At 41.2% G+C, this 27997-nt stretch overlaps 1 protein-coding gene across 1 annotated transcript in view; it reads left to right on the forward strand.

The window, feature by feature from the left end:
* The first annotated feature begins 558 nt into the window (after positions 1–558).
* Positions 559–27997, forward strand: part of ARID5B (AT-rich interaction domain 5B) — a 191826-nt gene continuing 164387 nt past the window's right edge. Inside the window, exon 1 of the mRNA XM_075130822.1 lies at positions 559–1032. Within this exon, the coding sequence (XP_074986923.1) occupies positions 1006–1032 (27 nt within the window). The 5' untranslated portion in view covers positions 559–1005. The remainder of the gene's footprint in view (positions 1033–27997) is intronic.

Consider the following 27997-nt stretch of genomic DNA (forward strand, 5'->3'; position numbering starts at 1 on the left):
AAGCATTGAAAGGACAGGTTGTGTAGGCGCGGTGGGTGCAATGTTGCATTCCCTTATCTGTGCTCTTGAGGTCTTCTGTGAAAAGAAACATACTAAAATATCCTCCCATATCAAACATCTCTATGTTCCTAGCTTCATCAAGGTCGCAGCTGGAACAAATTAGAAAAGGGAATGATAGCAATAGTAAAAATAATACGTTATGTTTTCTTGTCAGATGGATATTGTCCTTTTCACCAGAGTCATTCATTTAGAATTTGAATTTGAATAGGGCTTCTGTGATGTGATTTGCTGCCTGCCATATTGTTCGCTACTTTCTCATATTTTCAGTCTCTTTTCAGTTGTTGTTTTTTTCCTTTATAACTTCTCCCCAGTGGTTGAATTGGGCACTGGTGCTCATTTTTACATTAAATACACAAACTGTGTCTACAGATTTATTGCTAGTAAATTTTCTATTACTAAAGTTAACTGTGTACAAGTGTTGGGAGTGGGGAGGACGACAACAGACTATCAGCAGAGAGTGAACAAGATGGAATATAAAGAAATACTAAGTGTAACTATAAAGCCTTTGATCTCCATTGGAATGATAGCTGGATTCAGTGAAGCATAATACGGGTAATAACATTACTTAGCACTTATAGCAACTTTCATCCCTAGATCAGGTGTGAAAATTCATATGGGAATGTGACCAGTAAACTATACGTGAGAGAGAGACCTATCAGTAACCTGTGGGCAGATCCTTAGCTGTGTAAATTGTCCTAGCTCCATAGCAGTAAATGAATCTGTGAAGGAGTGTACTGCCTCTTTAAGGGACAGCCTGGAGTGCAGTCAAGGTGGCCCTACCCAGTTCTAGGGCTGGGCTATATAAAGGAAGAGGAAAGCGGGGAAACTGAGCAAGGAAGAGGGGGAGTAGAAATTATTCAGGCTGTAGCAGGTGGTGATTTTCCTCTCAGGTTCCAGGAGACTAGCCTCATGAGACTCAGAAAGTTGGTGTTTTAGCTGTCAGGTATGGGATCTCTGCACCATGCTCCTGAGGTGAGGATCTTGTGTGACAGATATTGCAGTATCTCTGGGGACCATGTTGTATTAAGTTTATGAATGATTTATGGATCATTGTAGGCAAGGAATTGTATGCAACTGTAGGTGGGGAGGGTTGCCCCAGCTCTCCCCAGAACTAAAAATGGGGAGAAGGGGATCATTAAGGTCAATTGCCCAGGTGGTAAACCCCTCCAGAGAAGTACTGCCCCCATGGGGAAGCTAACACATACTGGTTCAAACTGGGTTTTCCATAGACCAAGAGACATGGGGCTTTTGGTGTAAAAAGGCTTTGTTTTAATGGACTTCCTGCTAGTCCAGCAAATGGGGACTCCCTCTGTCCAAGGGAGTGGCCGGGGGGGGGCACACTTGCAGAAGGGTTGGAAAGACTTTTCATCGTAGGGCCCCATAAAACTGGGGGGTGCCTTCTGGTAAGCTTTTAGCACATGTAGGTGAACTCTTATTGGTTTTTATACGTCTGTCTATCTTTGTCATGCTTTTGCCCTAAGATCAAAAGCAGTTTGCTTATGAAAGTTGGTTGATAACTGCTGTACACTGTTCTAGCCTCTGGAGAAGGAGTTAACTACAGGTGCTGGACCCTGGTCAGATGAGCTGGGAAGTTGCAGTGAGATACAGGAGTACTGCAGGGCTAAGCCCCCTGGTCTGTAGGGGGAGAGACGTAGGTCTCTGGTCCAAGAGAGGTGGTGGCTGGGAACTCTAAAACCTTAAGTGGTGCCTTCAGTGATGACCCAGGGCAGGGAGTGTCCACCTGTGAAACTGTGACAGACCTTATGAACTATTTCTTGTAACTGCTTCTGTCTGGAAGCCTTACTTTTGTTTTTTTAAAGTGCTGTTTTGTTAATGTACATTGGCAGCTTCTTGGCCTGAGCTGTTAAAGTGAATCTATTGCTGCCAATCAGGGGAGACTAAGGTGGGGTATTCCTGCAGGACGGCATCAGGCCACAAGGGGGTGAAAGGACTGCCCAACAGAGTCTATGACCATTCATATGAGCTGAGGATCTTCCCCCTGGGTTGTAGTATTGGTAATTTAGGCACTTCCTACATTTTTAAAACCTCTTCTGTTTAGAAAATATTGCTTCCCACTATGATTTCTGTGATTTATTCATCCTGTTTTTTTCAGTGCCTGCACATGCACCCCTGTTGTATGCAATGCTGCAAAATGAAAGCACCTTTATATTCCATTATAATAAGCTAACACGTTAAAACAAAAGAGAGAGCCACTCCATATAACAATTGCTTCACAGGGAGTTACTGACATGTTAAAACTTGAACATTATCCTCTAAGGAGGAAAATTTTCTAAGGACAAATGCAAAACAAAAGTGATAGTGAAAAAAACCTGACAGTATATTGCACAGTATCATTTATTAGGTCTCTGTAATTGAAAATTTACATCAAACTCGTTAATTTATTATTAAACTCTTCCCTTTTATCTTCTCTGTGTGTGCATGTGTCGTATCCCCTCCCTTTTTCTGTGCTGGGGAATGTTTTACAGCTATGACCATCAATGAGAGATGGTCCAGAACTGTAACCTTAGATCCAAACCCCTGGCTTTATTGGTGCAGGGCATCTCAAAGGGTTTGGGTTTAAATCTCCAGATTCAAACCCATCTCTTTTCTTGATTCTGGATTGGGTCAAAATGGGAAGATGCCTCATTCTGACCTCGATGTGGCTAATATCTTGCAAAAATGGCTATTCTTAGGGGCCATTTTGGCCAAATCACATGAGAACATCTTACTAGATTTAAGCACAGTCTATCTGCCACTCATATGCAAGCCCTGATTCAGCCTCAGACAAACAGTGAACTTTAGTCCTAAACCTATTCACATCTGGATCCAGCTCTAAATATGGTCTCCTTGATCTATTACTAAAATCACTTCATAAAGGGGAGTTTGCACAAAATAGCATTCTCAACCAGCTAGAAACAAGTTGGCTGATGATGGAGACTATCCAAAGGTCATTCTGTCACCTCCTAGAAGATGTGGCTGAGTGGGGAGGGCATCCATGGCTCTTAAGAGCTCAGAAAGTTGTGAGTTTCTTTCCCCAGATGTCTCCATGTGGTTTGTGCCCAGCGGCATGCCCCTATGCATTGCAGGTCTCAGTGAGTGATGTATGCCTTTTCTGTCAATCTAAAAGTCGTTTTAAAAACTGTCAAGAGCAACAGATAAAATGACCTCAAACAAACCCAGATGAAAGTCCTTTGTTTTTATTTTTGGAGCACTTTGCCAGCTTGATTCTTTCATAACCCAATATAAATTTCAGAATGTTTTATTTCAGTACAAATACATGTATATCAAACCTGGCGCTATATTTTAGTGCTAACACTTTGAGCAAGAACATGAACTGAACAAGTCACAAGTGTCCAGAAAATTACATCGCTTTTTTCCAAACTTTTAACTCTGTTTTCTCATCTTTATTTAGAATATCCTTTTCTCAAATGGATTTACAACACTTATCCCTATTGCACTAGGATTTATAAATAAAGGGCCTGATCCTGAGAAGTGCTGAGTACTCTCAGTTCCCACTGACTACAGCTGGAGTTACAGATGCTCAGGGCACCTTGCATGAGATGCTTAGCACGTAGCAGGATCTGTTTCAAATACTGTTTGCTGGGTGCAAATAACATGAAAGTCTCCCTGTTTCTAAAATTAAACTGTCTCTTTGCAACTGCAGCTAGTATTGCAGCCAGCTGTGCACAGACTGGCTTCCTGGTGCCTCCTGCAACCTGGGCCCTTCTGTCCCCATTCCAGACAGGTTGCTCTAGGATTTAATCTTTACATTATAGGTCTATCTGCATCTTTTCTTTGCATTGATAGACCTTACATCTTAGGTGTTGATCCCTGCAACTCGTTGGGAATGGCACTGTGCAGGTGTCTGCCTGAATGCACTGAACTGCATGATCAGAGACTTATTCTGTAAATGAAGCCAGCTCCCAAAAAGAATATCTCTGCTGTGGTTTTGATGCCATTTAAATTTCTCTTTTTACTCTGAAAAGTCTCAGAGATTCCAGGAGAACACCACTCGCTGTGAAACAACTCAGGTAGCTTTTAATAAATCATAGTACCTTTGTGTTATTGAAATGCAAGTGGATTGTCTAAGTCCTGTGATAACAAGTCTTCAATGAGTCCAGAGGCAGCTGATCCAGAGCAGGCAGGGCAGGCAATGCCTACTCTATTTTTCCAGGGTCTGTGCAAACCTCAAAGAGAAAAGCAAGGAGCCTCGTCCCCCAGCATGAAGTGCGATAAATAACATATCAGTTTGTTTGTCCATTTGTAGATGTCACCATGCTTCACTGAAAAAGTCTAGTAGGGCATTAGAGACCCTTAATCACACTCCAGCATTCATCATGAAAGCATTTTCTGAGTCCCTGCACAGCACACTGTTGGTCCCCATAAGCTTCCTGTAGTTGTTATATATACTGCAGTAGTGTCCAGAGGTCCCAATCAGGTGCGGGGTACCATTTTGCAAGATGCTGTACTGTATTCTCTCCTTACTTGCATTTGAACCAAGGATTCCCGGCTTGAAAACCTTCAAAGATTTGTTTGCATACTTGCTACGTCAGAGATGCAGGCTCAGGATCAGCTTGCAGCAAGAATGAAAGAGCAGAGATTCCAGGAAGGGTATGAAAGGGGGTGATGGAGTATAGAAATGCAGTGAGCTTCCCCAGGAAAGGTTTGAGGCTTTTCATGATGCAACATAGCAGGTGGACAAAAGAGAAAATGTCAAAGACAAGATAAGGGAGACAGGAAATGGCAAAGCCTCCTGATTCCGGATCATCACTCTCAGAAGTTAAGAAGATAAATGGAAAAGGCTACCACTGATGTTTTAATGGTACCAAAAATGAAAGGACAGATTCTGCCTTTAGTAAATTATAGAATCATAGAACTGGAAGGGACCTCAAGAAGTAATCTAGTCCAGTCCCCTGCACTCGTGGCAGGACTAATTATCTAGACCATATCTGACAAGTGTTTGTCTAACCTGCTCTTAAAAATCTCCAATGATGGAGGTTCCACAACCTCCCTAGGCAATTTATTCCAGTGCTTAACCACCCTGACAGTTAGGAAGGTTTTCCTAATGCTCACCCTAAACCTCCCTTGCTGCAATTTAAGCCCATTGCTTCTTGTCCTAGCCTCAGAGGTTAAGAAAAACATTTTTCTTCCTCCTCCTTGTAACAACCTTTTATATACTTGAAAACTGTTATCATGTCCCCTCTGAGTCTTCTCTTTTCCAGACTAAACTAACCCTTTTCCAATCTTCCCTCATAGGTCATGTTTTCTAGATCTTTAATCATTTTTTTGTTGTTGTTGTTCTTCTCTGGACTCTCTCCAGTTTGCCCACATCCTTCCTGGAATGTTGCACCCAGAACTGGGGACAATACTCCAGTTGAGGCCTAATCAGGGCAGAGTAGAGTGGAAGAATTACTTCTCATGTCTTGCTTACAACACTCCTGCTAATACATCCCAGAATGATGTTCACTTTTCTTGCAACACCGTTATGCTGTTGACTCATATTTAGCTTGTGGTCCACTCTGACCCCCAGATCCCTTTCCGCAGTACTCCTTCCTAAGCAGTCATTTCCCATTTTTTATGAGTGCAGTGGATTGTTCCTTCCTAAATGGAGTACTTTGCATTTGTCCTTATTGAATTTCATCCTATTTACTTCAGACCATTTCTCCAGTTTGTCCAGATCATTTTGAATTTTAATCCTATCCTCCAAAGCAGTTGCAACCCCTCCCAGCTTGGTATCGTCCTCAAACTTTGTAATTATACTCTGTGTGCCATTATCTAAATCATTGATGGAGATATTGAACAGAACTGGACCCAGAACTGATTCCTGCGGGACCCCATTCATTATACACTTCCAGCATTACTCTGAACCACTGATTACTTTCTGGGAACAGTTTTCCAACCAGTTTTGCACCAACCTTATAGTAGCTCCATCTCGGTTGCATTTCCCTAGTTTATTTCTGAGAAGATCATGCAGGACAGTATCAAAAGCTTTACTAAAATCAAGATATACCACGTCTACTGCTTGCCCCCTATCCACAAGCCTTGTTATCCTGTCAAAGAAAGCTATTAGGTTGGTTTGACATGATTAGTTTTTGACAAATCCACGCTGGCTGTTACTTATCACCTTATTATCTTCTTGATGTTTTCAAATTGATTGCTTAATTATTTGCACCATTATTTTTCCAGGTACAGAAGTTAAGTTGACTGGTCTGTAATTCCCTGGGTTGTCCTTATTTCCCTTTTTATAGATTGGCACTATATTTGCCCTTTTCCAGTCTTCTAGAATCTCTCCTGTCTTCCATGGCTTCTCAAAGATAATCACTAATGGCTCAGATATCTCCTCAGTCAGCTCCGTGAGTATTCTAGGATGCACTTCATCAGGTCCTGGTGACTTGAAGACATCTAATTTGTCCAAATAATTTTTAACTTGTTCTTTTCCTATTTTAGCCTCTTCTGATCCTACCCCATTTTCACTGACATTCACTACGTTAGATGTCCAATCACCACCAACCTTCTTGGTGAAAACCGAAACAAAGAAGTCATTAAGCACCTCTGCCATTTCCACATTTTCTGTTACTATTTTTCCCCCCTCATTGAGTAATGGGCCTATCCTTTCCTTGGTCTTCCTCTTGCTTCTAATGTATTTGTAGAATGTTTTCTTGTTACCCTTTATGTCTCTATCTAGTTTGATCTAATTTTGTGCCTTGGCCTTTCTAATTTTGTCCCTACATGCTTGTGTTTTGTGTTTATATTCATCCTTTGTAATTGGACCTAGTTTCCACTTTTTGTCGGACTCTTTTTTTATTTTTAGATCATTGAAGATCTCCTGGTTAAGCCAGGATGGTCTCTTGCCATACTTCCTATCTTTCCTACGCAGTAGGATAGTTTCCTCTTGTGCTCTGAATAATGTCTCTTTGAAAAACTGCTAACTGTCTTCTATTGTTTTTCCCCTTAGACTTGATTCCCATGGGATCTTACCTACCAACTCCCTGGGTTTGTTAAAGTCTGCCTTCTTGAAATCCATTGTCTTTATTTTGCTGTTACCTACTATTGCTTAGAATCATGAACTCGATCATTTCATGATCTTTCACCCAAGCTGCCTTCCACTTTCAAATTCTCAACCAGTTCCTCCCTATTTGTCAAAATCAAATCTAGAACAGCCTCTTCCCTGGTAGCTGTCTGCACCTTCTGAAATAAAAAATTGTCTCCAATACATTCCAAGAACTTATTGGGTAACCTGTGCCCAGCTGTGTTATTATCCCAACAGATGTCTGGGTAGTTGAAGTCCCCCATCACCACCAAGTCCTGTGCTTTGGATGATTTTGTTAGCTGTTTAAAAAAAGCCTCATCCACTTCTTCTTCCTGGTTAGGTGCTCTGTAGCAGACCCCCTACCATGACATCACCCTTGTTTTTTACCCTTATATCTTTACCCAGAGACTTTCAACAAGTCTGTCTCCTATTTCCATCTCAGTCCAAGTGTATAACTTTTTAATATATAAGGCAACACGTTATCCCTTTTTTCTCTGCCGATCCTTCTTGAGCAAGCTGTACTCTTCTATACCTATATCCCAGTCATGTATATTATCACGTCTCTGTGATGCCAACTATGTCATAGTTGTGTTTATTTACTAGCATTTTGAGTTCTTCCTGCTTATTCCCCATACTTCTTGCATTATATACAGACATCTAAGATACTGATTTGATTCCCCCCCCCCGCCCCAGTTCCGTCTTGTGTCTCCTTTATCCCTGATATAACAGCCCATGCTCCCCCCAAATTCCAAACTTTCTCCCAGGTCTCCATGTTCTTGACTTACCTGTGGGTTTTGGTCACCTGCCCAAATCCAGAGTAACTGCAGTGAGCCCAATTAAATTGAGTAATTTACATCAGTGTACAGAGAGCAGATTTTTCTCCTGACGTAGGTGTGATGGTGTTAGTCATTTGGATTAGGATTATCCAACCGCAGATACAAACTCAACAAATTATTTGCCTTGCTATCTGTAATATGTTAATGAAAGTGTTAAACTGTGACAGAGACAAGCCAAGCCAGGAACGATAAGCTTGTCTTGGAGAATTTTGGTATTACAAACAAAAGGATACAAAACTGTGTCCAAGGTAAATATTGATATGACTCAAGAGGAACTAGTAAAACTTGCAGTATTTTCAGCTTCATTACATGTGGGAGATGTTTATTATAAAATATGAAACATTGGCGTGCAAATGACTTACAGAGTAGAGTTATTTTTATGTTAACCAATTTGGAAGAATGACATCTTTTGAAAGGAGATGTAAGGTGGGTGCATGTTTTTTGTGAAACATGGAAAAAGTGTAATGTAATAAAAATACAAATGAGTAAGTAATTATGGGACATTCAGAGTAGATTTAGACGAATAGATGCTCCCAATTCGTCACTATTCCAGAATCCATCCATTGACTGCTGAACTTACTCTATACTTCCACTACAGCTTCAAATTTACCCCCTTACTCCATATAGGGTATGTCTACGTTGGGAGGTGCTTCTCAGCATGGGGAGACAGACACGTGCTAGCTCGGGTTGAGCTAGCATGCTAAGAATAGTAGTGTGGCTGCCATGACATGGGTGAGTTGCCTGAGTACAATCCTGGCCAACCCCCTGGGTATGTACTTGGGCAGCAAGCCCAAGCCTCCACTGCAGCCACCCTGCTATTTCTAGTGCACTAGCTCAAGCAGAACTAGCATGTGTCTGTCTAGTCCTGCAGGGAAGCACGCTTCCAGCTGCTGTGTAGCCATACCCATAAAGTCACATTTGTTGAGACTTGTTGAGACTCAGCAAAAACACAATGACATCCAGAAGGGCATTCCTCAAAGACAAACTAGGCCGAGAGAAGAATGTTGACGCAAATGGAAACTACAAGGAGTAGTTGTCAGTGCTGGGCCCTGTGAGATGGCTCTCAGCCAAGATCTACAATGGGCAAGGAAAGAAATAGGAGGAAAACTATTAAAATAAATCAAGATCAAATAAGACATCAAATAATGTTGTTGTTGTTTTTTCAAATGTGATTGATTTTGTGTTCACTAAACCATTGACTGGTTCTCTTTTAAGAATATTGGGGGGGGGGGGACGGACTAAAAACCAGATACACATAATTCCTTGAAGATTTGTTGTTGTTGTTTGTTATCTTTTTGCACCGCCTTACTCTTAATGTTGTCTTTACACCAGGTCTGTCACTTTTCTTTTCTTTTTTTCAGGATATCATTACATGTGTACTGACTTGTAAGTAAGAAATTGCAACCATAAACATTCAGATTGTTACATGGACCGTGTTTTTTAAAAATTACATAGGAAAATTCCACAACTCTAGTTAATTTTCACAGATCAGATCAGATCCTCAACTGATGTAAACTGGCGTAGCTCTATGGGTTCCAGTGCATTTGTTTCAATAAAGTAGTTCCTCAGTTGAGTGTGTTTCAGGACAAATGACTTGCTATGGAAGATAATGTTCTTGGAGAACAGAATATCTTCTTGGTCCTATAATACTCAGGAGGGTCTTAAGCAATAGATAACTAACATGGTAGGCTGGAGTTCTGGAGAAATGTAAAACCAAAGAAATTAAAAGAGGGTCCCCCCTTCCCCACCATTTATGGGGGTCTGCCAGGAAAATATTTTAAAAGCTATGGATTATTTATTTAAAATCAGATAGTTTCTGCATCCTTTGGCAATGGTTGTGAAGTCACATTGCAGATGATAGTAGGCATTGAGAAGTCCACAGCCCTTTCAGGAGCTGAAGCAAACTGGTCACTGGAATTTTCAGGTTCAGTTCAGTAGTCCCAAGCCAAGGTGTTTGAGTACCCTGGGAGTTTATGAACCCCAGCACACAGAAGAGTCTTCCATTTAAGATTTTTCCTATTCACAAATTTGTATTTATTTTGAATGGTGTTTTTTGTCACAAGAACGTGGTGTTAAAAAGACAATACATTGAAGTTGTAAACATTTAAGATCCCTTCTTTAAAACATGTCTAAAAATGTTGCTCTTGGTGGGGGATAATTCCCTGAATGTTGTCAAAGTATGAAAACCCACCCCAGGAGGGGAATTCTTGAAGCTGCACGTTTATTTGGGGGGTATGGCTAATAAACACTGTACAGCATGGTGATCTGTCTATGTAGAATGGAGTTTTACTGTACTGTGTACTCTGGAAGTAAACAGGGTTTTTGTTCCCCCAGCTAACTGCCTCTAAGCTTGTATCTCTCACACCAACTCCTTGCTGTTCACACTTCGCTTTCCTTGTGAATCTTTCTTTGCGGTGAAAGCATGTTACCAAAAGGACTGATCTTATGATCTTTAAACCTTAAAAAAAACAAAACAAAAAAAAAAAAGAGTGAATTCTGGATTATCTATGACACTTTGGAAATTCAGACAATTGTTTCTGCTGTGTCACTCTATTTATCTTTTCCTTTTGTTCTCTTTTCATTTCTGCTTCACTTTTTAAAATATGTTTCTAGGCTTGGTGGAGATGAGGGATCTGCACTTCGTCCATTCAAAGGCTTAAAAATGTCCCTTTGTAATGTACAAGAGCACATACATTTCTTTATTGTGACTATGTCTAGCTATAGACTATAAAATGAGGTAGAGATCATATTGATTCATATGTTTGAAGGGTATTGCTCCACTTTCTCTGTATTACTGAAGTAATGATCAGTCGCTTATTTTAAAAGGATTTATAAAAGTAGACCCAACAGAGAAATAACTTGGTAGAAAATAACTCTGCATTTCAGAAGGGTTTGGGTTTACCAAAATTTTCAGGGCCTGTGATCCTCTAGCTGCAGGGCATGGTGCAGAGGCCTCTCCTCCTTTAGCACCCCCTGCTGACAGCCAGTCCAGCCTTCTTATAGATTCATAGATACTAAGGTCAGAAGGGACCATTATGATCATCTAGTCCGACCTCCTGCACAACGCAGGCCACAGAATCTCACCTACCCACTCCTGCGAAAAACCTCTCACCTTGCAACTCAGCCCTCCAGACAAGTCACTTTTAATCCTGCCTCTTGTGGGGAAACCCAAGGTCAATACGCTACCGGTCTGGCAGCATCACACTGGAGGTTCAGCTCAATATCAGGCTTTTGGGTCTACTAGCCTTTGGCTCTGGGGGGCAGACAGAGAAACCCAGGCCTGTGCCCTACTTTGGGTTCCAGCTCAGGGACCTTGTATGAAGCAGATGAGATCTGTTTGTTCAGAACCTCTGCTGTATCCATGGGCTGCTTCCTACGGTGGCCTGCAGCTAGGCTTTTCTCACAGGCTTGCTTCATAACGGCTGGAGCCAAGCTCATGGAAAAACACAACAGCAGGAGTAGAAAGGGTCATCCAGGTCCATAGATAAAAATCCCAGTTTTAAGGTAGCTCTAAGAGTGAACATAAGAACTGCCATTCTGGGTCAGACTAATGGTCCATCTTGCCCAGTATCCTGTTTGAGACAGTGGACAGGACCGGAGCTTCAGCGGAGTGTACAAAGAAGGGCAAGTGGAGTGATCCATCCCATCTTCCTCTCCTGGCTTCTGGGAGTCAGAAGGGTCACCCTGAATATGGGGTTGCATCCCTGCTCATCTTTGCTAATAGCCATTGATGGACCTATCCTCCATGAACTGATCTTGTTCTTTTTCAACTCAATTATAGTTTTGGCCTTCGCAACATCACCTGGCAATGAGTTCCATATGTTAATTGTGCACTGTGTGAAAAAGTACTACTTTGTATTAAACAGAGGGTGACCCTTGGTTTTTGTGTCATGGAGAAGGGTAAAATAACACTTCTCGATGCACTTTTTCCACACCGTTCATGATTTATAGACCTCTGTCCTATCCCCTCTTATTTCTCTCTTTTCTAAGCAGCCCTAATCTTCCATCTGTCCTCGTATGGAAGCTATTTCATACCCTTGCTCATCTTTGTTGCCCTGCTGTGAACCTTTTCCAGTTCCACTATATCCTTTTTGAGATGGGGTGACCAGAATTGGACACAATATTCAAGGTGGGGTTCACCATAGATTTATATAGTGACATTAGGATATTTTTCTGTCTTATTTTCTATCTCTTTCCTAATGTTGTTAGCTTTTTTGACTACTGCTGCATGTTTAGCTGAAGAGGGATAGACTAACCTCAATATCTGGGCAGGCACAGTGATTCCAATGATGAATCAACAGCACAGAAGTCATCAAGGGCCACCACTAGAGTGTGATCAGCCCTTTAGCCCTTGTCCCTCCATACTGAGCTTGCTTTGGCCAGCACTGTGCTGTGAAGGCCATCATTATGTCTCATTGCTGCCACTGGGCATGGCAGCATGGAATTCTTCTGCAGGGAAGATTTACTGTTGGTGTAAACATGTTGCTTAGATATTGGAAGCCTCCTGAGAAGGAACAGATTCTCCTTCCATACCCCCACCCTGTCAGTCTTTCTGTCTACCCTGCCTCACCCACACATATTGCTATTCTATTTTTTCCTGATAATATTCACCCACTCTTCCCACCTTAAATATTTTATTCTAATTATGAGGTTTTCACAAGTCCACTGCATGATTCTGGAATGCATAGACTATTAAGATTTTGCCAGGTGGTAACCTTCTTTACGAAGTCAGAGAGACTGAGCCCATTATAGCATGAAGCATTTAAAGAGCTACAGATATTTGAAAGAAAGAATTCAGTGCTCTGAACAGATAGTCTTTTTGTATAAGAATTTCAGGCTTGCTGGAATACTACGTACTAGGGAGAGAGTTATCAAATGTATTACTTGATGTTTATTATCATTCAAAATGATAATAAACATAGCAACATCAACAGTTGTTTTCTTCTGATTAGCTAAATGTATTTTGATCTTTTGGATTTTAATCGCCTGAACCTTCAATCAATGTCTAGCCTACTAGTAGCAGTTAATTCTCAAGAAATTCCATTGGTCCTACAGCCATGGAGTCCTGCAGCCAAGATGAGAAAAACATTCACACCTCTGTGACATAAATGAAAACACAAGTTTTTACACAATTCACACTGTGATTTTATTAGCTAGATAATTCCCTTATCTAGAGAGTACTTAGTTCTTTGTTTCAACACAACTACTAGCTACCCCATCTTAATGAGACACACCTCTAAATCTGGAGAAAATCTGCCATGGTGACCCCATAAGGTTGTAGCAGCCACTGTTAGCTGGGGGATTGTCCTTCGCTATGTTTCAACCTTTTCCCAGAGTTCCAAAGGTTGATTCTGCAAAAGCATACCAGTATTTAATTAAAAACCTGAAACAGAACTAAACTGTATATATAGCAATTAATAAAATTAGCAACAGATGCTGAAACAACAAAACTCTGATGGCTGTCTTTTGTGTATGTGTGTGCTCAGTACAACTTCCAACCCTAAACCGGATGCCAGGTTGACAGTTGGCATTCTCAGAAACATATGCATCTGATATGTCATTGGCACTGCCTGTTCACCTTTGGACAAACTTTCACATCTTGCAAATGCTTCAGAAAGCTTCAGTTAGTGCACAGATTTTGTGCCAGGTCCTTGCAAGTATTTTGCATTATACCTAACTATAAGCAGCCTCTCTGTGACTGAATTTTCTCTGCCCACACCTCCACCCCCAACTTAGTAAACTGTGCACATACCATCTGGTCAGTGTGAAAATCTCCACCGATTTATTTGGATACTGTACCTTACTGTGTGTTGTTGTAAAGTCAGGCACAATAACAAGACTTTTTTTTATATGAATAAGTTAATGACGCTAGAGCGATTTTGTGCTATCTGAAGATCTCACTTAGATCTGTATCCAGAAAGATACAACTGTGTCATTTATTGCTCATTCATTATTACTGCTATCTTTCAATAAGGCCATAAATTAAGGTTAAACTTGACATTCCTTCCAGAGATAAATGATCGAGAACAATTCTCTTTAAGCAGTGTAATAAAGGAGGAGTCAAAAGTGAGAACCTTTAAGAGACAACCTGAGCTTTTAAAATGATGTGTTTGGCTCTTAGAGTCTTTGGTGATGGTGCATTAGAAATTCCTGGATATACAAACTGAATAAAAACCTTGTGTGTGGATTTGCTACTGTTCTCTTTAATTTCTCCACAAAACACAGCATGCAGTCAACAAAGGAATGTTATGTGTCAATAAAAACATACATTGATCATCATCAAACAAGTTGATGATGATCAATGTATATTTGACTGGGTCTAATTTTGCACCTGCAATTCTGCATGCAATTTAAGTCAGTTAGAAAGCAAAGTTCCTGAGTTGAGTAACCCGGTGACCTATTCTGAGGGCACAAATGATTATCGATTTAAAAAAAAATCACATTTGCATTTCTTTGCACCACAAAAATAGGGGCCTGGTTAGGAATGAGTTGAAAATCTGGCCCTATGCAACTGTTCAGTGTCTGTGTGTATGCCTATCTTGGGGTTTTATAGGATCACCCATCACAGTAATGACTTAGCATCTGCCACATAAAATCAGCAGCAAAAGCGAAGTCCCTAGTGGACTTCCTGAAGTCTCTGACCCTTCTCCCTGTGTGGGGTGAAAACTCTGCTTGGGGTGGAGGGCCATTTTTGGGGAGTGAGGGAGTTAGGAATAGAAGGGATGGTCTTATTGTGAGCATCACTTATGGTGGAAAGCCTTTCTCAAAGAAGAAGTTTTGGCATAGTTTCCTAATGAGGGCCAGATTCAGGATTTGCCTGCTCTCTTCTGGAAGATTGTTCCATAGTTACTTGATAGCTGGGGACAAAGAGTTCTCTGTTACATGCTTTGTCCTGGGCTTAGTGATGCGCATTGTCCCTGAGACACACAGCTGTCCTGGTGGTTCATAGATCATAATTCAGTCTTTGATGTAGCTGGGGTGTGATCCATTAATTGATTTGAGAAATATGATCAAGGCCTTACACTGGCCTTGGTAATCAGTGATGGGACTTTAGCATGGGCTTTCTGTGTTCATGGCCGCCTAAGCCATGGAGAAGGGAGGCAGGTGTATTCTGTAATGCTGGAGCCCGTGCATCATTTTCACTCTCAGCTTCAGATACAATAAGTTACCCAGCCTGGAGCAGTGACAAGCTACCATGGTCCAAGCACTGAAGTCATGCCAGGGCCCATAAAGTTATTGGGGTCCAACCAAACAGAGTGGTACTCTGGCACTTCACCTGGTGCATGGACTTGCTATGCTACTCACTCACATTTGGCCCTGCCACCCTTTCATCATGACTGGGGGGTGGCCAGACCAAATCTGAGTGAGTGACATTGCAACTTGGTGCATGGGGTCACAGTGCCACTAGGGGCCCCATCACCCCTCCATTATGAAGGAGGGTGGCTGGGCAGGCCAAAGCCGAGTGGCGCTGTGACTCCATGCACCAGGTCACAACTCTACTCACCATTCAAATTTGGCCCATTCCACTTGAGTGTATGGGATGATGGGACCAAGAAGAGCCACTAGGCAACTAGGATTGGAAGGAGCCACCATAACCCAGGACAGGAGTGGAGCACTGAGCCAAGGGATGAAGGTGCCAATGAGTGGCCAGGAAGGTCCTGGGGCCAATGGGCCAGGAGCTGCGGGGCAAGCTGCAGGTGGGCTATGGGTGAGTGGGGAGTGTTTGGGGAGGAGGGGAAGAAGGGTAGAGGGTGAACGAGGGATGTTGAGGGCAAGCAACATTTCTGATTTCGGAATCGGAAACCTATTCTTGCACCAGGACGCTCTGGGCCTTATTCCACCGGCCTGGAGGTGATAAAGGCATGGCTCACTGTGACCAGGTCCTCATCCATGAGGAAGGGACAATGTTTCCGAGAAAGCTGGACATGAACAAGTTATTTTGGGAAACAGAAGCTACCTGGTCATCCAAGCTGAGTTGAGGAGTCAAACAGGACCCCTGGGTTTCACACTACTGTGCTGTACACTTTCAAAAGAAAATGGCCACAACCTCAGGCCCAGCTCTTTGAAGAGGTTCTTCATTCTGACCAGTATTGCTTTGATCTTGCTGAGTTATTCTTGAACCAGCTGTTCTTCATCCAAGAACTGATTTCCTGTAGGCAAGTATGAGTATAAAAGCATCTGCCTTCAACAGCTGGCATGTCATTTTCCTGCCAGTATCCTATATCAAACCTACTTCTTGTTTATAAGCAAGGAAACGTTGGTGGCAAGTTGGGGCTGCTGAGTCTGGAAGTTCTGCAAATTCATAGCCCCTCAGAATGGGAAAAATTCAAATATTCTTTGAGCCCAACCATGCCAGGCAAGCAGCTCCCTTCTGCGCCCTGCAGGAGACCAGAAAAGGCAAGACACATGGTGACAGAGTGCAGAGGAACTGCCTGCTCTGCAGTACACAAAGAGTGAAGTCCATCTTGCTTAGCCCCTACCCCTTTACAGGGAGGCATTCAGGGCAAGGGATATAAGAGGAGTGTTTGGGGACAGTGGCTCCCTGCTCAACCGTGGGATGATCCCCAGAATGCAGTAATGCTTCTCCTGCTGATGCTACCTTGTTGTGGGTTGTATTTATAAAGATGCCCTCCTGCTGAACAGACCGCCGTGCCTGTAGCTCTGTTTTGTTCCTGCTTCAGCATCCCCCCAGCATGCAGTTGCATATTTCATTTGGGGGGAAGGATTACAGTTGCTGCTTTTAAAAGAAGCAGTACAAAAAAGCCAGGCAAGCACCTTACCACAATTAGAGATCTCATTCAATGCCATTAATGACAGTGAAAATTGCTAATATTTAATTAAAGGAAACGTCACTGAATCAATGGGACTGGTGTAAACAAAACAAAACAAAGTTCCTTTCCCTGAGGCACCCATCTGTCAATCTGGTGCTAGGGGGTTAATGGGGAAACCTCAGTTCTAAGCTGCTAAATGTTTTGCCTTGTTTTTTCTAAAATGGAGGAAACACTAGGAATACTGTATCAGGGGATGGACATAGCCTAATCCAAAGGAACATCCTGGATAATCACCCCTATTTCTCTTGAGCTGCAGTTTTGATACTATGGTGTGTTCTGGGAGGTATTTCTAATGGAAGGAACACCAGCCACCATCAGGAAACTTCCCTGCCCTCAGCATATGGCGGAGGAAGCAGGAAAGGGAATGGGGCTGGGGGTTGGTATTGGTGTGGCAGGGTTAAAACACTTCAGCTAGAGCTAGGAGGGCTCCCCCCAAGCTGTGCACAATTTGGCAGCATAGGTGAAATACAAACTAGACTCAGGAGTCCCAGTTTTACAGGTAGCAAATTAATTTATGTTTTGAGATGTTACATGTAAAATGTTCAGTAAAGAAACACCATGTTCAATAAAGAAAGATACTATGTAGGACCAAGGAGACGGTTAAAATCTTGCCCCCAAAATAAAAGACAATTAGCAAACATTTGAGGCCAAATTTCCCCCACGTTGATTCTTCTGCTAGTAAACATCATCCTGGTTATACCTATATTCTTTGTTGTCATAGGTCTGCCTCACAAAACCTTCTTTTAGATGCATTAGTGAATATAACTGTCTTAGGACTTATCTGTATTAGAGATATTTGCACTGATGTAGCAAATTGGTGTAGTTACCCTGACGCAATTTAGAGTCTAAAGAAAGCACCTGAAAATGTCCCTTTAATGGACTGTGCCAAGGTACCAGAAATAGGTGAATCTGATTTAGCATCCAATCAAAATTGTTAATCAGCAATTTTAAAAAAACTGATTTAAGATGGTAGACAACTAAATTGATTGTTCTTAGTCAATTATTTGAAAAATGTATTCCTGTGGACTGCATTTTCTAGAGCTGGAAGAGCAGAAGGTTTCTCATAGGATTGTGAATACGATATTTAAGTTATGTTAGAATTTATTGCCTTATCGCATAACAGAAAACGGTGGCCAGATTTTTAAAGATGCATTAACTCAGCCTATGTTACTGGCATAATTTTGCCCTTACAAACCTGGAGGCATTTTTATTTATTTTGTAAACTAGCCCCAAACAGTGTTTGCCTGAAGCGTAATTTATGACTAAGAAAAATAGCAAGGCTATAAGTAACAATCCTTGATTAGACTGTAAGCTTTTGCAGCAGGAACTGCTGTTTGTTAGATGTTTGTACAGCACCTAGTACAATGGGACCCTGACCTTGCTAAAGCCTCTAGATGCTATCACAACATAAATGTTAAGAAATGGTAAGTGTAGAAAGGTGGAGGCACTAGGATAACTCTTTTATCCTATATTGGACTTACGAGATCAGGGTTAAAAATCCCAGTTAGCATCTGAACTGTGATTTTATTTTCATTTATATAAAAGGATTTTAAATCCTCAAAAACACTGCATTTTTTAAATAGGTCACAGCACACTGGGTGTTGGCAAAAGCTGCATTTATCACAGGAGAAAGACACGCTCAAATAATATAAAACAAATAACAGAAAAATCAAAGTTAGAGAAACACGTGTTTTTAACTCAGCGTTGATGAGTGTCATATTTTTGTTTCAGGAAAGTGGGCCTTCGTGAAGCTGTAGGTATGATCCAGAGACTCTAGGTAACAAACTCTGCAGTTCAGCAAAACATCACTATTTCACACCACATAGGCTGGTGCAAAGAGTTTCTGATGTTTCAGTTCACACAGGTTCAGGGCCCCCTGAACTGTGATTTAAATTTTTTGGGTTCATTGATATTTCAAAAACAAAAAAATCACAACATTTCGTCTAAAACCATAAATCCAGCCCAGGATTCCTCAAAACAAAGTTAAGCCTTGAGCAAATGTTTCTCAAGTCAGCAAACCTTTTGACAAACCTAGAAAATGTTTCCAGTTTGAAAATAAGACCCCAAACCAGGTGATTTTTGTATGGGTTGGGATTTTGCTACTGAGATTCTCTCTAGTTCTAAGCTAAATCCCCTCCACATGCTCTGATTGTGCTTTCACTGTTCATATTTTCTGCTGACATTCTAATTCTTCACTGACAACAAAGCAAACACATAAAGATAATAAATACAGATCTTTAACTGTATTTATAGCGCACCCAGTAAAAGCAATTTTGGGGTTTATTCAAGTTCTGCTTATGTCCATTCATATGTATCAATTTGTACAGAGCCTATTATTTTAAAGCATTAAAACAATGTAAAAATCCACATATTATATTTTTATATTGCAGAAAATTAATCCAGAATAAGAAAAAAAATTATGCCACATACATTTTTTGTACATTAGCAGAAAAATAGTGATATGTTTTTTTTGCTGATCGTTAACACCTCACCACACCTAATGTGATATCAGAATTTCACTTGCCCAAGGAAATTGGAAGTATCAGGACACATCCTGATGTTGCCTTAATTTAAAACTGCTGCCAGGATCTGCAAAATGTAGCAGCTTTAAAGCAAATGGTTGAATTAAAATTATACCAAACCCTTAAAGGTTCTGCCTTGTCTGACTCGTGTATATCAAGTAGCAAAATAAAATATGATCCTGGTATAAGAGTATCTGAAAATACATACAATCCTGCAACAGTAAAGTTAAGGACAGTCTAAGCTTTTTCTTAAGTGCCCTTATTTAAAGCTTTAGCTCAGCTAAGTGGAGACACCTGGTGTTTGTTGTTGCAATTCCACTAATACATCAAAGGTCAGAAAGCAGAAGTGTAATGCTGTCAACTGGGCAACTATGGAAAGAGCACCTCCCAATGTATCTGGGAAAATAATCTACCCCTGCAAGGGTCTTCCACAAGCCTAACGTTTGTTCTTGCATTCTTTGTGTAATTAAAAAGGCAATGTGAATAGATAAGTGCTTTGAATTGACACCCACCAATACTGCATGTATTTAAGGGGGGAAATGCCTCCTTCTGTCAGGTATTAAGTCAAAGTGCTAACTTTTGTGTAATAACTGTTTTGTAATACTTAATAAGTAGCTTGTGTAACACAGTTCCAAGGGAGGGAAAGTTTATACAAGGCCAAAAGAATATTAAAGTTTCACTATAGAAGAAATACTAGGGCTGCCAAGGCCTGATTAGTCATAAAATCCACAGCATTATCATCATCCATCATTGCCTGCTTTTAATGACTAAACTAAAGAGAGAGACAGCAGAGTTTTAAAAAAAAAAGTAAGTTTCTATAAATGCTGGACAAACACTAGATTCCAAAATACTTTGATAGAACCCTAACCCAAAAAATCATTTGAATGAATCACAAAACATATGTTGTTATGTTTTGCTCTAAAAGCCATGAAGTTTATGCAGAGCTCTATTATGGTAACTGGTTGGCTTTTCATGCATTCCTAAATTACCATGTAATCTAAAACCTTGTTTTCAGCTGCTCTATATTGGAAAGTCCCTTGCAATAATCAGGATGATTACAGGCTAGGAGGAGAACAAAACTTGTTTGTATTATTGCAAAATAAAATTGTAATTTATCAGACATCCTATCTTTTCAAGGGGAAATAATCAGAATTCATTTTTTCCTCTTCCTGGAAATATTTTAAACAAAGGTTTAATTTTGGCTACTCTACAACTTTAAAACACATGGATACTTGGTGTAAAAAATAGTTTCTTTCCTGTAGGGACTTGACTGTAATTGGTGTGCCAAAACTATCTCAAAGAGATTTCATTGTCTTATCTACTTACATCATCTTAATGCGATTTTATTTTACTTTGTCAAAGTCTTATTAATGTAAATGTGTTCTTGATAGCAAACAGAGTTCTTTTTTATGCAAAACAGGATTCAGCTGACTCTAATAAAACAGCTTGCAATCCATTAGACTATAACAGTAATGTACTTATTTTGTTTCCAAATCAAGACTGTGTCAGAAAGCTATATAAGGAAATTTGTCTTGTTTTTCCACAATAATTTCTTGGGTGGGGTTACATTATGATCTTTAAATGAATAGTATCGCTTAGAACAAACACTTCATATATCTTTTATCTTCCCCTGCATACAGTTCTGAGTTTTCTTTGAAAATGCAAAGCTACTTTTCCAGATAAGTCATCAAAATGTTTCCAAAGTATTTTAACTGCCAGATTAACTATATCTTGAACACAAAGATAGATTGCTTACATTCTTTATGCAGAAATCCTGCCAATGTGTGGCAACTAGCAACAAATTAATTTCTTTTGCAACAATGCAAAAACGTTTTGCTAGGCAAAGCTCAAAAAGGTAAATAGATACTTAAAAAGAAAATAAGGTTACTCATTCTGAAAGGGTAGTCTGTAAATGAAGAATAGAGGATTAAATGTACTCTCTCTCTTTTTTACATCTCTGTTATCGCTTCTGTTAATGTATTCAGTTAATTAAGGATTGCAGCGACCTTGTGGCAATTTGTGAAATCTAGGAATTTTTTTAATTCTGCCTCCCCCACAGAGTCTAACATAATCTGTTTCACGTCAAAGTCTGTTTATGTCAGCAATGTTCATAGAACCTAACTCTAAAATGTTTTAATAAATTTATCAGCTGGAAAATATTGCAAACATTTCATTTCCTTTGATACAGACACAAAAAACCCTCTTCCTTCATTGCAAATTCTTGCTCATATGAATCACTCTGAGTAATATTTGCTTTAACTTTCGTGTGGTTCTACAAACAGCCTTTATATGGCCAAACTTCAAAGCTGGTAGAAATAAAATTTAGAAATGTGATAGGAGTAATCTATTATTAGGCATGAAACATTAAACCACTTTTAGTTATAAACCTTAAAATCTGAATAATCTGGGTTTTTAACTTGCTGTATATTTATTGTGTTTTCACTTACTTAGGCGTATATCATGGAGGGCTGTTTTGAACAGAAATATTTTCCATAGGAGTATGAACCACAATTGGATTTAATTTATCCTAATATTTAATTTAGAAAAACTGTACTGTTATAACAGAGTTCTCATATGTCAAAGCAGAAATACTTTGCTTGGTGTTTCTTGCAGTGTAAAATTAATCTGTTACCAGCATGCTGACTTGAAAGTCAGGTTTCAGAAAAACAGGCATGGGGTAAAGGAAGGGGATTGGGGAGGAAGAGATAAGATCTTGTTCTTTGACAAGGGGGAGGAGGGAGGGAAACAGGAATGTCACAACCCACCACTGACATCAAATAATAGAAAATAAACCAAATGTGTATTTGAGTGAGGAGTTCTGAAAAAAATGTATTCGCTTCATCCATAGCTGCATACATGGCAGGAATGTTAATTGTTAAAATCTGCACTGTAGTATTTCTTCTAAGCAAAAGAGTTGTATTTAATGTGAGTTCATGTTTGTCTCTTCTCCACCCCACTCCCCCCACCCCCGGTATATTTACAGTGACAAGAATGTACTAATGTTCAGAAATGAGTCAGATGTCAGAAGGAGATCTTTATGAAATTAGGGAACTTTGAACTGATATGTGCATGTAGGAACAAAGCAGCATCGGTAACATTTTGTTCTTGATTAAGTTTGTGCACTAATACAGTAGATTAAAAATAAATCCAACAGTTGAAAACACATTACAGTTCAAACAGAGCAGGTCAGCCAGAAATAAACTATCATTCAAACCCCAAATTTAAAATTCTTGTGAGTCTTGGAAAAACAGGGATACAGCCTGGGAAGCAAAGTTAAACAACAGTAGGGCCAGATTTTGCTCCTCCTGAAACCAATGGGAATTTTGCCATTGATTTCAAAGGGAGCGGGAACAGGCCCATGTCCCCTAATTTTTGGTTTGTTTATTTTGTGGCTTAAAGCCTAAAAATGTCATAATGTTTTCTTAGGTCATATTGTGGTCAGCACAGGTTTCGTTTTGTTATGTTTTCTCAGGTTACAGATGCACAGGTTTCATTGAGGTGCCAGCTGAGAGGTGTCATGGAAATACAGTTGTATGCTTTTGCATGCGCTGATGCAATATTCAGGGTCCAACTCTCCAAGCCTTCCAACTGGGGCACTCCTATAGAGGTCAGTTCTGATACGGATACTATCACAGGGTGGCACTGGCCGTTTAAGAGCGAAGAGGCTAGTGTACCTGTGACTGGTCATCTGACCCCCCAGATGGGCTTAAAAGAGAACACTGGGACCAAAATGGGGGTGAGAGCTAGTGAGTGAGGGTTGTAGCACAGACTGAGTTAGTCAGGACAAGAGCAGGTGAGAGCTGTTAGAGACCGGGGGAACTGTGGAAGATCCTGGAAGGCACAAGAGCAGCAAGAGGGGTTTTGCTGGCTTACTTCCCAAAGCCACAGGGCCAGAGCTGAAGGCAGAGAGCAGCAGAGGGCAGTGAGTGGTGATGCTGAAGCTGAAGAGGCACAGCCAAGGACCAGAGAGAGTTGCATTGGAGGAGCTTACCTGATGATACCTCCATGCCAGAGAGCTGGCTGCAGGAGAATAGTGAGAGAACTCTGGGCCTGGGGGAGGCTCTCCTGGTGAGGAGGCTCTCCCAGCAGGGAGGCTTTGGGGGTTTCAACTAAGAAGACTGGGATTCCACTCTAGTTAAAGGGGCTGTGGTGGCTGTCTTGGCAGAGGGACAAAAGAGGACTGGCAAGGCAGAGGACACCAGAGTATGATGTGGAAGGGCTCCCAGCAGAGAGGTTGCTGTGGGGGGCCCCTGCTGGGAAGAGCAGGGTTTTAAGGACTATATCCACTAGGTGTGTGAAATTGACTATGTTTAAGACTTCTTGTGTTGAGGATTATGTAGTCTACATTTTGATAATAAATTAGCTCCAAGGAGGGGCATTATTAAGGCAAGTGAGCTGTTGTGGAGTTACTGGCAACTCTGAAAGGGAAAACTGAGGCAGGTGTACTGATTCTGTTCCGGAAGGGTTGCCTTATGTTTGAGATCTTGTGAGAGTGCACCCTCAGCTACAAAGGAAGTAGCCTAAAGTCCCTGATCACCTGAGAGAAACTAAATCTTTGTCATGTAAAAACATGTGAAGGGGATGATATTCCCATTAGAAAGGAGTTTCAGGGTCCCAGTGGTCTCATTTTATATAAGTGAGACTTGGAAGATATTCCAGAACTTTGCTTCCCCAGAGTTCCTGGGACTGTTTCTCTTGGGTTTGGTCCCTGGGGGGATTTGTGTCCCCCAGTTTGGCTTTGAATTTTAGGTTTTGAACTCAAAACTCAGTCAAAATGGACAAATTTCCCCTGACTTCACAGGGAAACCATAGGCAACCATAAATTTTACAAGATGTCAATTAGGAGACGGATGTTGTTCTAAGTCCAGGGATGAAACTGGGCCCAGATCTGTAGGAAAGAGCCATGAAACTTAGCAAACTTTCTAACGAATCTGGACAGTCTTAAGTGTGTAACGAAAGCTGAAACCAAGCAACTTTCCTATTGTTCCAGATTCTGTTGGGACCATTTCGCTCAGCTGTAGTTTACAAACTATCAAAAATCAGTACAGAGGAGAGTGGAAATAGCTCTTCAGCTATTTACATTTATGTCTGTGAAACAATTCAAGCCACACCCACATACTTTATTAGCTTTAAAAAGCACCAACTATTTCCTCCCCTTTCCCTCCACGAGACCCAATATTTCTGGTTTAAGAGGTTACCCATTGCAAGTGCTGTCACATCACAGAGCTTGTGGTATTGTGTAGATTTGCACATTCACAGGAAGCATACGTGCACAAAGCTGTGACAGTCGCAGCCTAAGGAGTAATAGCTCCAGCAAGCAACTGGGAGGGCTGTTAATATTGCGGGTGGAGGTGAAACATAATTGAAACCGTTTATTTTGGGGCATTGGGGACTGAGCAGTTTCTGAGCAGCAAATGTCCATAATTCATGTGTCGTGGCCTTATAGACTTTTAACTTGCTGTACAAATTTGGGTAGTTGAAGGAAGTGTAAACACCAAACGCTGCTCACAGTGGTCCATTTGACATTAACTTATTGTAGATTTAAAGACCTGTCTTATGATCTTAAAAACAGAAAAGGACAAAGATCCCAAACTAATAGGTGAAGCTAGGTTGATTGTGAAGAAGAGTTTAGGGTGTTGCCGTCCAGCTTTGATATTTGAAAAGGACCTTTTGAAAATCCCAGCTACTGAGTCTTTTTGAGTTATTTATAACATTCACTGTAACCAAATTGTTTGCTTGAATTGAATTTTCCCCACCTAGCAGTGTCCTCTCAAACCCGGAATCCCCCATTCAGGGGCCAGATTCTGCCAGCTTCGCAGCTGAGCAGTCAGCTGTGCCCTGAATAGGCCTATTGACTTCTATGGGATTCCTTGTGAGCATGGTATTCCTCAGCGCAAGAGTAGCAGAATCTGACCTTTTATTCTCCCTTTCTTCAAAGGGCCCCAAGTCCCAGTAAACTTCCGTTCACTATATACCCCATTTAAACAAATAGCTGAGGTGCTTTCTGAGTTGGAACATAGGCTGGGATTTTCAAAGGAGCCTATGGGAATTAGGTGCCTGACTCCCATTGAGTCCCCCATTAAGACTCCCATAGGGACCCTAGAAAATCCCACCATAGTCATCAAAGCACTGAGCCTCTCTCGATTGGAAGGGTGTTCGGAGCCCGCTGGGTAGGGCAGATCATGCTCCTTCTATTGTCTGCTTGGTATCTTGGGATCAAAGAAGGGCTCTTTTATTAGCAAAAAGGGGGTCTTTTTATTAGCAAAAGATGGGGAAGGGACAGAGAATGAAGGTTAGAGAAAATAGGTAAAAAATTGGGGTTGGTGGAAGGGGAAAGAGACCAAAAAGAAGAAATCCCGCTATCGCCATTCTTTTCTCCACTCGCTATTCCTTCGGATCCCTCATCTTGGCCTTCCCATTTCCTCCAATCTCCTGTCCTAAGTTCACTGACCTCTTTAAGAGTTAAATATGCAGTTGCCACTGTTACCTCTAGCCCACTGGTCAGACACCAGAATACAGTGCTTTCTGTATGTGAATCATAGAATCATAGAAGATTGCGGTTGGATGAGACATCAGGAGGTCATCTAGTCCAACTCCCTGCTCAAAGCAGGACCAACCCCAACTAAATCATCCCAGCCAGGGCTTTGTCAAGCTGAGCCTTAAAAACCTCTCAGGATGGAGATTCCACCACCTCCCTAGGTAACCCATTCCAGTGCTTCACCACCCTCCTAGTGAAATAGATTTTCTTAATATCCAACCTAGACCTCCCCTGCTGCAACTTGAGACCATTGCTCCTTGTTCTGTCATCTGCCACCACTGAGAACAGCCTAGCTCCATCTTCTTTGCCCTGGTTGTAGCTTAGTTAAGGTACAGAGCAAAGGCCCTAGGCATTTTGCCAGCCAGAACAGAAAATATTTTTGGCGCACATTCACCCTCAAACAGCAGAGCAACAAAAAAAAGTGGGGCAGCAGTTCAGTGGCCCCTGAAAGAATTGATATCCAGAGGCCCACCCTGTTTGCCTGCCTGCCACCCCTAGAACCAGCCTTGTTTGTATAGCACAATGGGGCCCCAATCCTAGTAGGCATTACTATAATATAAATTTTAATTCAGCTAAAAAGGGGGCAGATGCAATTGTGTTAGGACCAGAGTATAAAATGTCTATCACACAACTGTTAGAAGAGGCACCCAGAGATTCAGTTCAGTCAGCAGGTGTTTTGGTAATTTCATTGGTAACATTGCGCCACCTCAGAACCCGGTGGACACGCCATGCTGTTGTACATTGCTGCTGATATTCCTAACATTCCTTAAAATGGTGCTTTGGTTATGATGCTTCAACACTGGGAGATAGTATTGCCATCAAATCGGAGACCCCTGCTAGTTCAGTGTGTCCACAGACAGGTTGGGTATTTGGCAGGCTGTGTCTGTCTGTCTTAGGTGCTTCTATACTGTAGTATCTGAGAACTTCAGTCTCTGATGTATTTATGCTCACAACATGTCTATTGTGTATGGAGGAGCGCTATAGAAATCTATGTAAAGCAGGGGTTCTCAAACTAGGGGTCAGGATCCTTCAGGGGGTCATAAGATTATTACATGGGGATAGTGAGCTGTCAGCCTCCAACCCAAACCCCACTTTGCCTCCAGCATTTATAATGGTGTTAAATACATAAAAATTTATTTTAACTTATAAGGTGGGGTCGCACTCAGAGGCTTGCTGTGTGAAAGGGGTCACCAGTATGAAAGTTTGAGAATCACTGATTAAAGGAATATCCTAAATTAGTAGCAACCAAACAATAAATAAATTGAATACCAAGCAAATGCTGCAAGTGTTCTTGTCTTCAGTGCTTTTCTTGGGGAAGTGGTTTGGTGGGGGTTGTTTAGGGCAGTTGTTGGAGGTGGAAGTTATTTGATGGCTGGGGAGAACAGGAGGGATATTTCTGATATGTTATAGTTGTGTTCATGATCTGTAAGGGGCAGCTGGGGTCATGAGGTGACTGTTTTGTTTTAAGGCTAGGTAGATTGTTTTATGGTACATTTGATGTAATGTATGGGGCTTTCTAAAAATGTTGTAAACAACAAGGGATTATTAAAAGGCACAATAAATCTTAAACCTTATCTGCACTGGCTGCCTGTTGATTTCTGGGTGGAATTTAATATGTTGATTTTTAATCTATGATCTTTGAGGTTTTGTCTTGAGTAGGAAAAGTGACTGAGTTTAGGCCGGCTCATAGAGCATGTGCTAGCTAAGTATGACCTTTTTCCTTTCCTAGATGCAGGGAAATACCTTGTAGCTGTAATTAGCTGGTCCAAGGCTGCACCTCAACCAGCTAAAATCAAGCTACAAAATGTTTCCCTCTGTTTAGATGTAGGCTGGCTTTGCTAGCATGTGTTAGTTAAATCTCACCTAAACTCAACTGGTTTTTCTAGTCCAGACAAAACCTCTATGGCTTAGGAGCTACCTGATTGAGAGATCGCTTTCTCCCCCTGCCCTGCCCATCTGCCATAATTCAGATCAGCTGAGGCATTCACGCCAGACTCTGCTCAGTTTAATTCACGAAGGGCCCTCAGCTATAGAGCCTGCCTTCATCTGAACCTACTTCATATTTTTTCCATTTAATAACCATGTTTATGGCAGATCCTAAGGGCCAGCAAAGAATGGGGCCCCATTGTGCTAGACACTGTACAAACAGTAGATGGGACATGCCCCTAAGGGCTTACAAT

Source organism: Caretta caretta, chromosome 7, assembly GCF_965140235.1.
Source record: "Caretta caretta isolate rCarCar2 chromosome 7, rCarCar1.hap1, whole genome shotgun sequence".
NCBI classification, from domain to species: domain Eukaryota; kingdom Metazoa; phylum Chordata; order Testudines; family Cheloniidae; genus Caretta; species Caretta caretta.